This window comes from Eleutherodactylus coqui, chromosome 3 (assembly GCF_035609145.1).
Source record: "Eleutherodactylus coqui strain aEleCoq1 chromosome 3, aEleCoq1.hap1, whole genome shotgun sequence".
Taxonomy (NCBI): Eukaryota; Metazoa; Chordata; class Amphibia; order Anura; family Eleutherodactylidae; genus Eleutherodactylus; species Eleutherodactylus coqui.
The window spans coordinates 37798364-37812171 of NC_089839.1; the positions used below are offsets into that span (position 1 = coordinate 37798364).

The following is a 13808-nucleotide window of genomic DNA, read 5'->3' on the forward strand; positions in this document are numbered from 1 at the left end:
ATATGGCCATGTGAATAGGCCCTTAGGCTGCTCTTACACCTGCGTTCGGGTCAGTTCAGGGTTTCCGTCTCTCTGCTCTGTTTTTGGAGAAGAGAAACTGAAATAAAACAAAAACATTGTTTTTTTTTTATTTCAATGGATTTTGAAAAAAAATGGAAAGGTTTCTTTTTTTTTTGAGAACGGAAAAACAGTCCAGTCTGCAACGTAATTTTTCTGTCCAAAAAAAAACCTCACTATTTTTTTTTAAACTCAATTGAAATCAAATGGGGGAATAAAAACGGATGGATTTTTTCTTCAATTTTATATCAGTCAGAGTAGAGAGATGGAAACGCTGAATCGAGCCCTAACGCAGGTGTGAACGCAGCCGAAGTTAGCAACTTTCTATTTGGATCTCTCTGTAGATTGGCTGGATCCACCCCTTTAAAATTTACGCAAAAGTCACCGCCATTAAATAATTCACGGATGACTATAGGATTTCATTTTTTGGTTTTATTGAAGGTTTTCTTTAGATCTGGAAATCTAGGAATAGTTCGCGGAAGTCACAGTCCTTAGGCCTCATGTCCACGGGGAAAATCAAATCTGCTCCGGATTTGTAACGCGGATTTGGGCCGCGGATGCAGTGCGGATGAGCTTAAAATAGTATTTTATTGCATGCGGATGACACGCGGATGCGTTTTTTTTCACGCGTGTATGCACGCGGATGGCATTTTTGCATCTGCGCGTGAAAAAAAATGCAAGGCCACTGAAAAAGAAGCCAAACTTGTAATCCGCATGCAGATTTCACGCACCCAAATAAATGGCATTTAACACCCGCAGCGGATTTCCCGCACCCCATAGAGATCAATGGGGCCATCCGGAGCGTGATCCGCACCTAAATGGAGCATGTCCATTTTTTTTCATGCTCCATGATTTTTCTAATTCACATTTATTGACCATCCGCGGGTATTTAGCTACCCGCGGGTGGTCAATGCATTCCTATGGGGCGCGGATCCGCGCGCGGGTGATCCGCTGCGGATTTTAATTATTATTTTCCCCGTGGACATGAGGCCTTAATCTTACCTAAAGGAGAGACTTCTGTTGAAATGTAAGCAATCTTCTCCTAAAAGCTCGCTGAGAATTAACCATAACTTCTATTCCATTAAAGGAGAAATATTATAAGTTGAGGAAGTGAAGCTGCAAACGTTCATGTGAAATGGGAAAAGATGAACCCTGCCGAATTATTACAGGTCACGGCAAGGCTGCGGACAAAGGGCGCAAGAAACACAGAACACATAGGTACAGATTTAGGGTGCCTTTATGGACTTTGCCAAAGTGTTTGATTCAACAAGTTCTTGCATGACTGACTATTCACGACTGATCTTGGAGAAAAACTGCTTTTTTATTCCAAAGACAGCGCGACACCTAGCCACGGGTTGTGAATGGTATTGCAAGCTCAGTCTCACTTCAATATAGTGAAGCTGCAATACCAGATGCAAGCCAAGTGTCTGCCCTGCTAACAGATTTCCTTCAAATCATCTATGCAACCCAAAGGCTGGGTTCTCACGGGGCGGAATTGCCGCAGACTTTCCGCACAGAAATTGCGCATGCATTCTAAAGGCCAAGCCTAAGTAGCAAAGTGGACAAGAGTTGCAAAAGTCTTGTCCAAACGCTGCGGACAGTCTGCTGTCGCGAAACCGCGCAGAAACTGACATGCAGCGCGGAATTCAAATCCGCAAGAGGTCAATTGTATTGCTGTTTCCGCTGCAGGCTCTCTTCTCTCTATGGGTAAAGATTCCTTCAGCGGAATACAGGCAGACAAGCCGCTTCCAACTCGCACCATTTCAAAGCGGCCTTTCAACTGCGGGAATCTTGCGGAATTTCCGTGCGGACCTTCTGCAAGATTTTTGTCTTGTGTAGACGCAGCCTTAAAGCTGTCTGACAAGCAACATACTTGGGTCAGGAAAGCCATCGTTTCTCCTTAGGGAGAGCGCATACAAGGTGTGAGGAGACTTCTAAGATCACCCATGCTCCTCTAAGCACCACTTATTGGAAGGCCTCACTAGCTAGAAACCTACTGCACACCGAAACAGCTGTCCGTGTATGGTTATTCTGGCTTTGGCTCACAATTCCCAGTCATTAAAAAGTCTGACATTGACTTGAAGGAATGCTGCCTTCCAATAGGTGGCGCTGTAGAGGTATTGTTCTAGGTTTTCATTTATAACCAATATACCGTTGCATATGCATTGTCATTTAGCGTTCCCAGGCTCCTGCATGACACAGAGATATAGGCGTGGGTTATATTCTGACTAATGCATTGCAGTTTTAAGGTCCCCTCATTTTTTCCTAGGGAATAGGAGCAGAAATAAACATGGACACATTTTAGAAGACGCAGACATTCTTTGGGGATGAGACAGATGACAGCATCGTCCAGTGCACAAAACCCACATGACAGCGGCTGCATCTAGAATCATCTTCAATATGTAAAATGGAGTCGTTCACACTTCAAGAACTGTGTGTAATAATGCGACAATTCTAGGAAGACGAAATACTGTATGAGAATGAACCAAAGAAGCCTCGGCCACGCACCACTTGGTCCAACAACATGATTGTGTGAATGGAGAAGAAGGTTATGTAGGCCCGCCAATTGACGAAGTCGGAATTTCTATGGGATTTGTGCACACCATCCTACATGAAGACCTAAGGCCTCCTGCACAAGGGCAGATGTGCATTGCAGAAGTCAATGGAAGCTGTTCGACGCACAGCCCTTCTGCAATCATCATTGAAGCCTTAGCAGCAGATGACGCTGTGAAAAACGTATAAATCAATAGGGTGTTGAGAAGAGACAATAGACGTTAGGAGTTGAATGCACCTCATAAGGTTACTTAGGAGTTTGAGGGAGATGGGTAAAAGCCACCAGGCAAGATGTAATCGTTGTAAACCTGGGTATCATACAGCTTCCCCACAAAAGGGTTCGACAAACCACTTAACTAATAAAGGGGTTAAAAACAACACTCTGGCAGTGATTTAGATCAGTAGGATGTACATGCATTTCTGAATATAGGACTTACCACCCACTCGTGACATACGTCGACATGCCAAAAATCATGGGAGAGCAGTAGGTAAATTAAGACGTGGCGTTACCTCAGGTGACAGCTTGGGATCTTGTGAGTGAAGCAGAACACTCCTCAGCGTGCGCATGGCAAGGTGACATAAATTATTGGAGTTCGAACGAGGTATGATAACGAGTGCCAGACACATAGGACGATTTATTTCCGAGATTGTGAGGGCATTTAACATCCCTCCATCTACAGTGTCATGTGTGTACCAGAAATACATCATAGAAGGCATTACCACCCACAGTGGACAGCGCAGTGGCCATTTATGGGTGCTTAATGATCGCAACTGGCGATGTCTAGCTAGACTGCGAACAGACGGGCAACTGGCAGAAATCGCATCCACATTCAACACACACATATCCCGTAATTCAGTGTAGTTTTCTTTAGCTTCTATGGGACATGAAAGCAGAAGACCAACCACAGTGCCCCTGTTAACACCACGACACCGGACACAACGCCTCCTCATCAGGACCATAGAGGACTGGCAACATGTGGCACTGTCCAATGTCTCATAGGACCAATTGTTTTGGGCTGATGATAGGGTCCACACTACACATGAAACCTATGAAGCCACCAATCTCAGTTGTCAAAAAGGCACTGTGCAGGCTGGTGGTGGTTCCATACTGGTGTGTTCTCATGGCATGGGTTGGGTCCACTGGTCCACCTAAACAGGTCATTAATTTCATGCCCAATACATTTGCAGCCCAAGATCTACACATCACATAAATGGAGTGGTGGAGTCGATTTGTGAACACCACTCCATTCACTTCTACGGGAAGGAGAAAGATTGTCAAGCACATTGATCTCCCTCCACCCCATAAAAGCAAATGGAGCGAAGGTTGGGCATGCAAATCTCAAGGGGATAAGTATCTTTAATGGGAAATTTCATTAAACCAAACATCCCATTTATTTAACCAAAACTCCCTTTATCCCTCAGTTTTTGAAGTTGGCCATACACGTTGAATAAATGTCAGCCAAACATCTAATGTGTATTGTGGTGGTTGCGGTGGAAGAGGCAGGAGGGGGTAGGTTTCCTAACCTTCTCCCCAAAGATAGATGCTTGGAGAGAGAAGGATCATATAGCAGGATGTCGACATGCCCGGTCCTTCTGTTCTCAGGGGAGATAAGCTGCTACTCCCCATATGTGCACTTGTGTATGGGGATAGAGTGGGCAGGGATAGCCGTGGGCTGAACAACAATTCACCCACAGCTCTCCGATGTGTGTGGCCACCTTCAGTGATAGAAGTCCTGAAGACATGACCATCTGTTATCTGTTCAGCTGCAGCATATGAAATTAAAATGTAGTGTAATTTTCATTAGAGGTAATCGACCAGGAAGAACCACATGTAAATATAAGATTGCCATTTCCACGGAATGAAGTGGTGACGGCGCAGCTTGAAACGGTTCCAACCTGCACCCCCTGCTGAAAGTTGCAGTACGCTATAAGGAGCGGCAGCAGTTCTGCACATGTGGGAATATAAAGGAGAGGGAAGAAGCGGAAAGAATCAATCCAGCTCATCCGAGCCACATATGTGACAGTGGTGAAGCAGGCTTGTTAGACGTGACCCAGGGCTAATAAATTGCGATGCTTAATATTTCATTGCTACATCTGCTCCTTAGATTACGGTAAACGGCCGCCGGCAAAGTATTACATAGAAATGGCTTAATGTACATAATTGTTCGTGAAAAGAGTGACAAGAACAAAAAGGTGGAACTCGCTAACTGCGCGATGTGTATTAATAGGGAATCACTCAGTGGAACTAAATAGATGAATTACAGCAGGCGGTCGCACTAACCGGCTGCAGGAAAGAGAAGATCAGATGCTGCGCAGTGAAGTGCGCCCGTCATCACATCACACTCTGCTCTACCGGTAGCGTAGTGCCGGCTCTACTCTGCTCTTAGGCCATATGGCACAATGTGGTCAATACTGTGCAGTTTAGCTGATAGGCTGGATTAACCCCTTCCTGCTGCAGCCCTTTTTGCAGTCATTTTCATTTCTTTTTCCCCTCTTTAAAATAAAAAACAAAAACTTATCTTTTTTTAAGACCCAATGTCCACGGGCGGATTTGATTTGTGGCACCCGCGCCGAAGATTTACAAACCAAACCGCCCATAGAAATCCATTAGCATCCACAAAACCATTTTAAGCATGCTGATTTTTTTTTTCTGGCATGCGGATCACACGGGAGGGAATAAATCACAGCATGCTCCATTTTTCTGCGGATCCCGTAGGACGGCTTCCATTGAAGTCAACGGAAGCCATTTGATCCGCGGCACAGTGACGGCCATCACTGTGGATGTGCCACGGATCTGCGGAAAAGCAGGAGATTTAAAAAAAAACAAAAAACTGCACTGCGCATGCGTCCAGCACGCCGTGCTGAAAAGAGAAGATCCAGCCGGCATGGAGGAGACCCGCGCTTGATCTGGACAGGTAAGAAAATGTCTTTTCCTGTCGATGTCTGCGGGCACGGCTGGATTCCGCTGCGGGATTCAGCAGTGGAATCCGTGGGTGCCCGTGGATATGGGGCCTAAATGTCTGGGCGACACAGCTACATGGAAGTACCAAATAATGTAAATCTTATAAAAAATTCTAAGTGGACCATAATGGAAAAAAAAGGGTGGTGGGTTTAGAAGGGGGGAGGTATACGTGATTTTTTATTTTCTTAATGAAGTACTGCCTTTAAAATAAAAATACCCTTACAAAAAAAATGTGCAATTCTAGCATTGTTTATTTTCCTCTGACTGTGTTCACCATGTGGGATTAATAATGTGCAAGTTTAATGATTTTATTGCTATGGATGCAGCAATACTACTTTTTAATGTGATGACTGGGAAAAGTTTGTTTTTTTAAACAATATTTTGTATTATAATTAAAAAAAAAACAACTTTATTTAACTTTAAAAAAAAATATACTTAATAATAATAATAATAATAATAATCATCTTTATTTGTATAGCGCCAACTTATTCCGCAGCGCTTTCAGGCATGGATAAATGCAAAACAGTACAACAATTACAATGTGAGGTACATTCGGTTTGGCACTAATGGGTTGAGGGTGGGACAGGAGGTGCAGGGGTTGGGGAACACAGGCAGTAGGATATTTCATGTACAGATCATTTATTAGAAAGCAAACAGGGTGGGGCACCATAGGGAGGGGCGAGGGACTAGGTCAGGAGATTTGGTATGCTTCCCTGAAGAGGTGCGTTTTTAAGGCACGTCTGAAATTTCGTGCATCGGGAATTGTCCGGATGCCTTGGGGTAGAGCATTCCAGAGGATGGGTGCTGCTCTGGTGAAGTCCTGTAGGCAAGCGTGTGAGGTTCGTATTACAGGGGTGTTTAGTCTGAGTGTGTTAGCCGATCGGAGTGAGCGGGCTGGGTAGTGTACTGACAGTAGGGAGGCGATGTATGGTGGTGCAGCGCCATGCAGAGCTTTGTGAGTGAGGTAGAGGAGTTTAAATTTAGTTCTGCAGTGGATGGGCAGCCAATGCAGCGACTGGCATAATGCAGAGGCGTCTGAATAACGACTGGATAGAAAAATGAGACTAGCTGCTGCATTTAGTATGGATTGGAGTGGAGCGAGTCTAGTGCGGGGGAGGCCGATGAGTAGCGAGTTACAGTCGTCAAGCCGGGAGTGGATGAGGGCAACCACGAGTGTCTTTAGCGTGTCCGTGGTAAGGAACGGACGGATTTTAGCAATATTTCTGAGGTGCATGTGGCACATTTGGAACAGAGATTGGATATATGGGGGAAAGGAGAGGTCAGAGTCCAGTGTGACCCCAAGGCATCGGGCATGCCGTCGGGGGGTTATGATGGTGCCAGACACTGGAATGGAGATGTTGAGGGGAGGTCGGTTAGAAGGTGGAAAGACAAGGAGGTCAGTTTTACAGAGGTTTAGTTTGAGAAAAAGGGAGGACACAGTGTTAGAGACAGCGGACAGACAGTCAGTGATATTTTGGAGGAATGGTCCAGAGATCTCACGAGAGGAGGTGTATAGTTGGGTGTCGTCAGCGTAGAGATGGTATTGGAGGCCAAATCTGTGGATGGTTTGTCCAATTGGGGCAGTATAGATAGAGAAAAGAAGGGGACCAAGGACCGAGCCCTGGGGGACCCCAACAGCGAGAGGAAGTGGAGCAGAGATAGAACCAGCAAAGGAAACACTGAAAGAGCGGTCAGAGAGGTAGGAAGAGAACCAGGAGAGAGCAGTATCCTTTAGACCAATAGAGCGGAGCATAGTGAGAAGGAGGTTATGGTCAACAGTGTCAAATGCAGTAGACAGGTCAAGGAGGATTAGTAGGGAGTAGTCACCTCTCGACTTTGCAGTCATCAGGTCATTTGTTACTTTTGTAAGAGCAGTTGAACTTGATCGCTCATACGGTATAATGCATTATTAAATTACATTATGCTGTATTATGACTGGCAATTTATCTAACATAGCCCATCATGGCATCCCTGGGGGCCTTCAGAAGATAGCCCAGATTCCCATTGATAGTAAGGCCTCGTGTCCACGGGGAAAATCAGTCCCGCTACGGATTCTCCATGGAGAATCCGTAGCGGGTCCCTCCTGCCCCACGGACATGAGGGCTGAAAATAAAAATAAACTCACCTGCTGCGGGCTGTGCGTGTCTTCCCTTCTTCGCGGCCTTATCTACTTTCTTCGGCCCGGCAGATGTGCTCGGCACTCCGGCTGCGTGCATGCGCCGGGCACATCCACCGGGCCGAAGAAAGAAGTTTCCGGCCGCGAAGGAAGGAAGATCTGCATCGCCCGGAGCAGGTGAGTTTAATTCAGCTGTATGAACTTTCCCTTTGATGTGGCAGATTCTTACTATCTGTGCGGATTCTGCACAGAAGATGTGCCAAAATGATGGAATGATACACATGAATACAGTTTTAAAAGCCCCATTTACATGTAGCGGAAAAGAACAGAGCGGAATTCAAAATGACCATAGTGTCCAATGTCAGTAGTGCCGGGCCAGCTCCGCTCTGCACATGCGCCGGCTGTTCAGCACATCACAAAGCCGAAGCAGGCGAGAGCCGCACTGGTCCCTGCATGGGCGCGGGTCTGGTCCCGCTGTGAGAATTCTCGCAGGGGATTAGACCCGGCCGTCTGCAGGTGGCCTATAGCTCACTATACTGTTTAATAGGTCATAAAATGGGCATTTACATAGCTGGTTTGCTATTCATGCAGGTCTTAGTGAACCTATAAAGTCAGAGGTTTAACTCTTTCCAATCCACTGTCTGACATCTGAAGACATTATGATTTAAGGCTGTACAGCTCCGATGTTGGAAGACATCAGTCGGGGTTTCTCTTACTGTATATTGCCAGCCTCTCTGCTGCCGGAGCCTATCCAACGTGTCACCTTATGCAGTACTGGCTTTAGCCAGCAGATAGCGCCGTTGTATAATGGCAGAAAAAGACTAAGCCCCCTAGGAAAACCAGGATACAAATTGGATCGGAAAGGGTTAAGTGGTCCCGCTCCGCATGCAGATGATGGGCAATTCGGTTCGTTAGGCATGCCGCACCATCAGTGGTGACAGGACCGTCTTGGGAGGCCTACGTGCCCCCCCAAACACTGCCCCACTCTGCTAGTTATGTGAGGCATTCTTAAGTCATCATCGCCATGGTGTGCATTTTGCGCATGCACCACATGCAATGTAATAGTCGCATGCACAGTTCATCTGTCTCCTGTTCTGGGTAACTCCATGAAATGAACTGCACATGTGTCAATTGCATTGCCCGTGGCACTTGTGCAAGATTTTGACCGCGGTGGCAATGATGTGAACAGAGTTTGGGAGGTGTTTGAAGAGGCTAAGCCAGCCCACCACTGATGGTCCAGCATGTGCCCACTGGACTGGATCACCCATCATTTGCACACGGTACAGAAACACTTAAAGCTTTGATTTTACTGGTATGTTCAGACTTGCATGTTTAGTAATCCAACTATGTAAATGCCCATTAAAAAAACCCATTAACTGGTATATGGGGTTTAATAGGTGTAAAAATGGCGACGGGTTCCCTTTACATATCAAATATTTACAATTCAAAGGGTTCGGGATGATGTTTTTCATTGTGGAGAGCAACACGGGTGTAGCGAGTTTTACAGGCCATGCAATGGTCTCTGGGAAAAATCTATGCAAATAAGGGATGGAATAATCTACTACTACGCCATCTATTGGTAGATATTACCCACTTCAATTCAAAAGGTGAAATCCACAGCAAGTGTCACATCTACATTCACCATAAGTGCCCCTCTACTGCCATCCAAAAAGTAGAAAGGTAGTATAAGCCTTCTTTATGAGATAATGGAACATATCAGTTTATAGCACAGATCTTTGGGATTGGGGTTTTCTCTATTAAATTCTGTACAATTCCCAACAATAAGCTGATCCCAGAGTGTACCCATCCTTAGATCGCTTTCAATCAGCTTGAAGAACTGTTGGAGAACCTGTCAACAAGTGTTTGTCCCCTGCAGCACCACCACAGGAGAAATGTAGTATTACACAGTGCCCATTATAATCAATGGGTTGTCAGTGTAATGCAAAATTGTGCTTGGTCCTCCAGAGCAGGGGTCCCCAACTCCAGTCCTCAGGGACCACCAACAGGTCAGGTTTTCATGATATCCCATGGTAAGAACACCTGTGGCAATGTCTGAGGCACTGACAATAATTACATCACCTGTGCAACACTGAGGAAATCCTGAAAACACGACCTGTTGGCGGTCCCTGAGGACTGGAGTTGGGGAACACTGGAGTCCAGAGAGAAAATCTCAGTGTAGCAGCTCTCTGCAGTGTCTGATAGATGAGGGAATAGAAGGCCATAACTGGCTCAGAATTCCTAAGGACAATGCCTATTCATTTCATTAGTACAATATCTCACCTTGGACGATTTCCTTCGACTCCTTCTGGTCCACACCACAACCAATTTGTCTGGCTGCCTATATGAAAACAGAAAATGTACATTACTCATTTACACTTTTATTTTCTTAAAAATTACATTATAAGGCGTAATTATCATGAGACACAACACACAGGCGTATACCGTATGGCAGCCATAAAGCCAATGGAAAAAGTAACGGCAAGAAAATTGAAATCCCAACATCCTCCATGACCAAATAATTTATGGGGGAGAAAAACGAAATATGATAAACCCCATAAAAAATATAAGCTCTCTCTTATTAACCCCTTGAGTGGCACGCCCGGAAATTTTCCGGGACGAGCTCCACTGCCCATAGCGATATAGCCCGGAAGATTTCCGGGCTATGTATCCCTATGGGAGCTGCAGAGCACAATGCCACAAGCTGTGACATTGTGCTCTGCCTGCGCTGACCCACAGAGAACAAAGCAAGGGCTTTGAAAAACCAGCAGCAGATATTGCCGATATGCCGGCAATCTCCTGCTTTGTTTACAGGTTGCCATAGAGACCATCAGCTTGTCAGAAGCAAGCCGATGGTCTCTGTGGCAGGGAGAGCTGGTGCTAAACTGTCAGAGGACAGCTAGGTACCAGCTCTTATAACAGAGATGAGAGAAAACCTCCGATCTCTGCTGTGTTAACCCTTTACATGCTGCAGTTTATGTGATTGCAGCATGTAAAGGGCTGTCACTGCAGCATGTAAAGGGCTGTCACCATCAGACCCCCGGAATGTGATCAGGGGGTCCTGATGGGTCCCTGTGGAAGTCCCCTAAAGGAAGAAAAAAAAAAAATGTAAAAAAAATTATAAAAACACTTGTCTCCCTTTACTTGGTAAAAAAATCAAAAATAAAATCACACCTGTGGTATCCGTGTGCGTCGTAATGACCCAGAGAAGGAAGTTAATGCATTATTTAACCCCTTAATGACATGGCCCCTTTTTTTCTTTTTTCCCCCCATTTCTTTTTTTCCTCCCCCGTTTAAAAAAAATCACAACTTGTCCCGCAAAAAACAAGCCCTTATATGGCCATGTCAATGGAAAAATGAAAAAGTTATGGCTCTTGAGACGCAACTGCAAAATTAGTTGAAATTCAATGATTAGACCATTTTAAAAAACCTGCCCTGGTGGGTCTGACAGGGTGGTAGGAAACCCGCCACTTAAGGGGTTAAAGGGGTTTTCTGGGACTGAGAAAGAAGTCCAAATGGCAAAGAATGGTGGAAAATAAAAAAAATTGAAAAAAAAGCAGCCATACGACCGATCAGATGCGCTTCCGGTCCAGCATGACCACCCCAGTATCAGCAGCAGAGACCGGGATGGCCAAGGTGGATCGGAGGGGCATCTGACTGGCGATTACATTTTTTTTTTATATTTGCCACCATTCTCTGCACAATAGATTTTTTTTTTCAGACCCGAAGAACCCCATTAAAATTAGAGGTACTCTACGGCTACCCACACACTGGCGAGTTCGAAATAGCACTTGCAAACGTGATTTACCCGTGGATGCGAGTTTTCGAAGCTAAGCCCATTGCATCTGTGGAATTCTGATCCTCTCTCGTGTGATAATGGATTGGAAATGCTTCCCATTGATTTCAACGGGAAGCCTCGTATCACACTCGCATGAACATTACTCGGCATGAGAGAGCCACGCGATACATTAAAGATCCCAATAAAATCAATGGGTGATGCATTTCGAGGACCCCAATAAGGTCGAGCAGAGTTTCTCAGCCTTGTGAAGGCGGTTTAAGGGTTGTTCAATGTGAATTCTGCCTCTAAAATCCACAAGTTTTTGACGCAGTTTTTGGCATCGATCCGCACAGGTCTTGAGGCAGAAACACGATTTTCCGAGCCCGAATTCCGCATGCGGATTTTTCCCATTAACGGAACAAATTCGTTGTGTGGATCAATGGCAAAATCTGTGGCATAACGATACGGATTTTCATGCTTTTTTTGAGGCAGAATTCCACTGTGTGAACATACATAAGAGTAGGCTCACAAGGTATAGAATTTAATGTAGCATCCTCGCCGATTCCGCATCAAATCCGCATCCCACTACATTCAATAGAAATCCATGCCCCAGCCTTCAGCAGCATGCAAAAAAGCATTAAAAGAAAAAATTTTAAAAAGTAGTGAGGAGTCACTTTCTGATACAGATTCCGTGTCCAGTATTCTACCCACGGATCTGCCCACTGAAAAGTGCTTCATCAGCATGCAGATCCATGGTTCATTATTTACATAGCAGAAATCTGTAGCTCGAGCTTTAAGAGGTACAATTCACATACAGCATATTAAGTGGTGCTGAGTGTTAAGGAAGCAGAAACGCAGTCCTAAGCTCTCGCTCACGACCTGAAGGTTCAATCCCTGTATGGTTCAGGTAGCCGGCTCAAGCACTGCAAAATACGTTGGCGCTATACAAATAAAGATTATTATCCGGATTCCTTCATCTGAATGTACCCCGATACGCTGGTAACCTTCACTAACATCTTATAGAACATTGTGGCTACAAACGCTTCAAGCGAAAACCTACATCACCTTCATCAGGTTTCCAATTACCATCATCAGGTCTACATTAGACAACAATACTAATAAATGTTTTACATCTCAGTAAAATTAGGATCTGCACACATACCGCTATATTTTGAAAAGTTAAAAGGGGAGTGTTGGCAACATCCACACAGCGGGTTTAGTAAATACTCGAATTCCCCATAATATAACAATTCTGGAACATTATGCCATTCCTGCCTGGTGTCACCACCTCAAAACTCTTCGCTCCTGGCGTCACTACCCTGCTTGCTGGGTACATACTACCCCACTGCTAAAAGTTATGTACCCTCCCAGCATGACCGATGAAAGGGTTCACCCTGAAAAACGCATGTCTATTGAACGTTTTAATATACCTGAATGAAAGAGAAGTCGTAGATGTTATCCTGTTGCCTCTCAACCTTTCTCTAGAGTCTTGTGCCAAAATACCAGTTCTTTCTATCTGTATACTCAATCCAAATACCATTTGGTGGATTCACCCGGTTGCAGCACCGCCACCACTTGTTTCCGATAACCCTCCTCAAGGATTTTAACAACTTTTTATAACCCTCCTCAAGGATTGTAACAACTTTTTGGGTTTTGTTCTACCATTTTCTTTCATCTTCATCTACTATTCCATTAGACAAAGCATCAGTGAATTTACAACCACTTGTTACCACTTACCCTTTTCAATGAGGCATGTCGCTACACAATCCTTGAAGAGACCACCTAGCACAGCGATTACCAACCAACAGTTGGAACAGCGCTTCTGTTCTGATCAGGTGTATCTCGGCAAGCGCTACCTGGAAAACCCCTTTAGGCTGGAACCACATGGGGCAGATTTGCTGCAAAATTTCCATGCGGATCCCCCGTACAGAAATTCAGTGGCATTTACAGCAGCAGCAAAGTGGATGAGATTTTGAAAATCTTGTCCACAAGCTGCAGGGAAAAAAAAAAAATTAAAAAATCAGCAGAAAACCCGTGCGGGAAATTGACATGCGGTGCAGAATTTCTGCAAAAGACACAGTCAAAATATGCAGTCAGTGTGGATTTTGACTCGAAGTCAGCTGAGCTACCACACTAGATTTCAGAAGATACCATGCTCCCTCTCAACTTCGCGATCTGGGCGCCTAGTGGCCTCTAATAAGTGCAACACTGCTAGTCAGATAGTGCGGAAGTGGACAGTAACACTGCGCTCACTATAGGCTGCCGGATGCCTGGAATATTGGAGGTAAAATCATACATTGTGATAAGCCACACCCCTAGCCATGCCACCTGACCAAACCCCTTTC

General features: G+C 45.1%; 1 protein-coding gene across 6 annotated transcripts in view; it reads right to left on the minus strand.

Moving 5' to 3' along the window:
* EHBP1 (EH domain binding protein 1) overlaps positions 1-13808 on the minus strand; it is a 365541-nt gene that overhangs the window by 304176 nt on the left and 47557 nt on the right. For all 6 annotated transcript variants that reach the window (XM_066595508.1, XM_066595507.1, XM_066595505.1 and 3 more), the window contains exon 3: positions 9969-10026. In XM_066595508.1, the coding sequence (XP_066451605.1) occupies positions 9969-10026 (58 nt within the window). The remainder of the gene's footprint in view (positions 1-9968; positions 10027-13808) is intronic.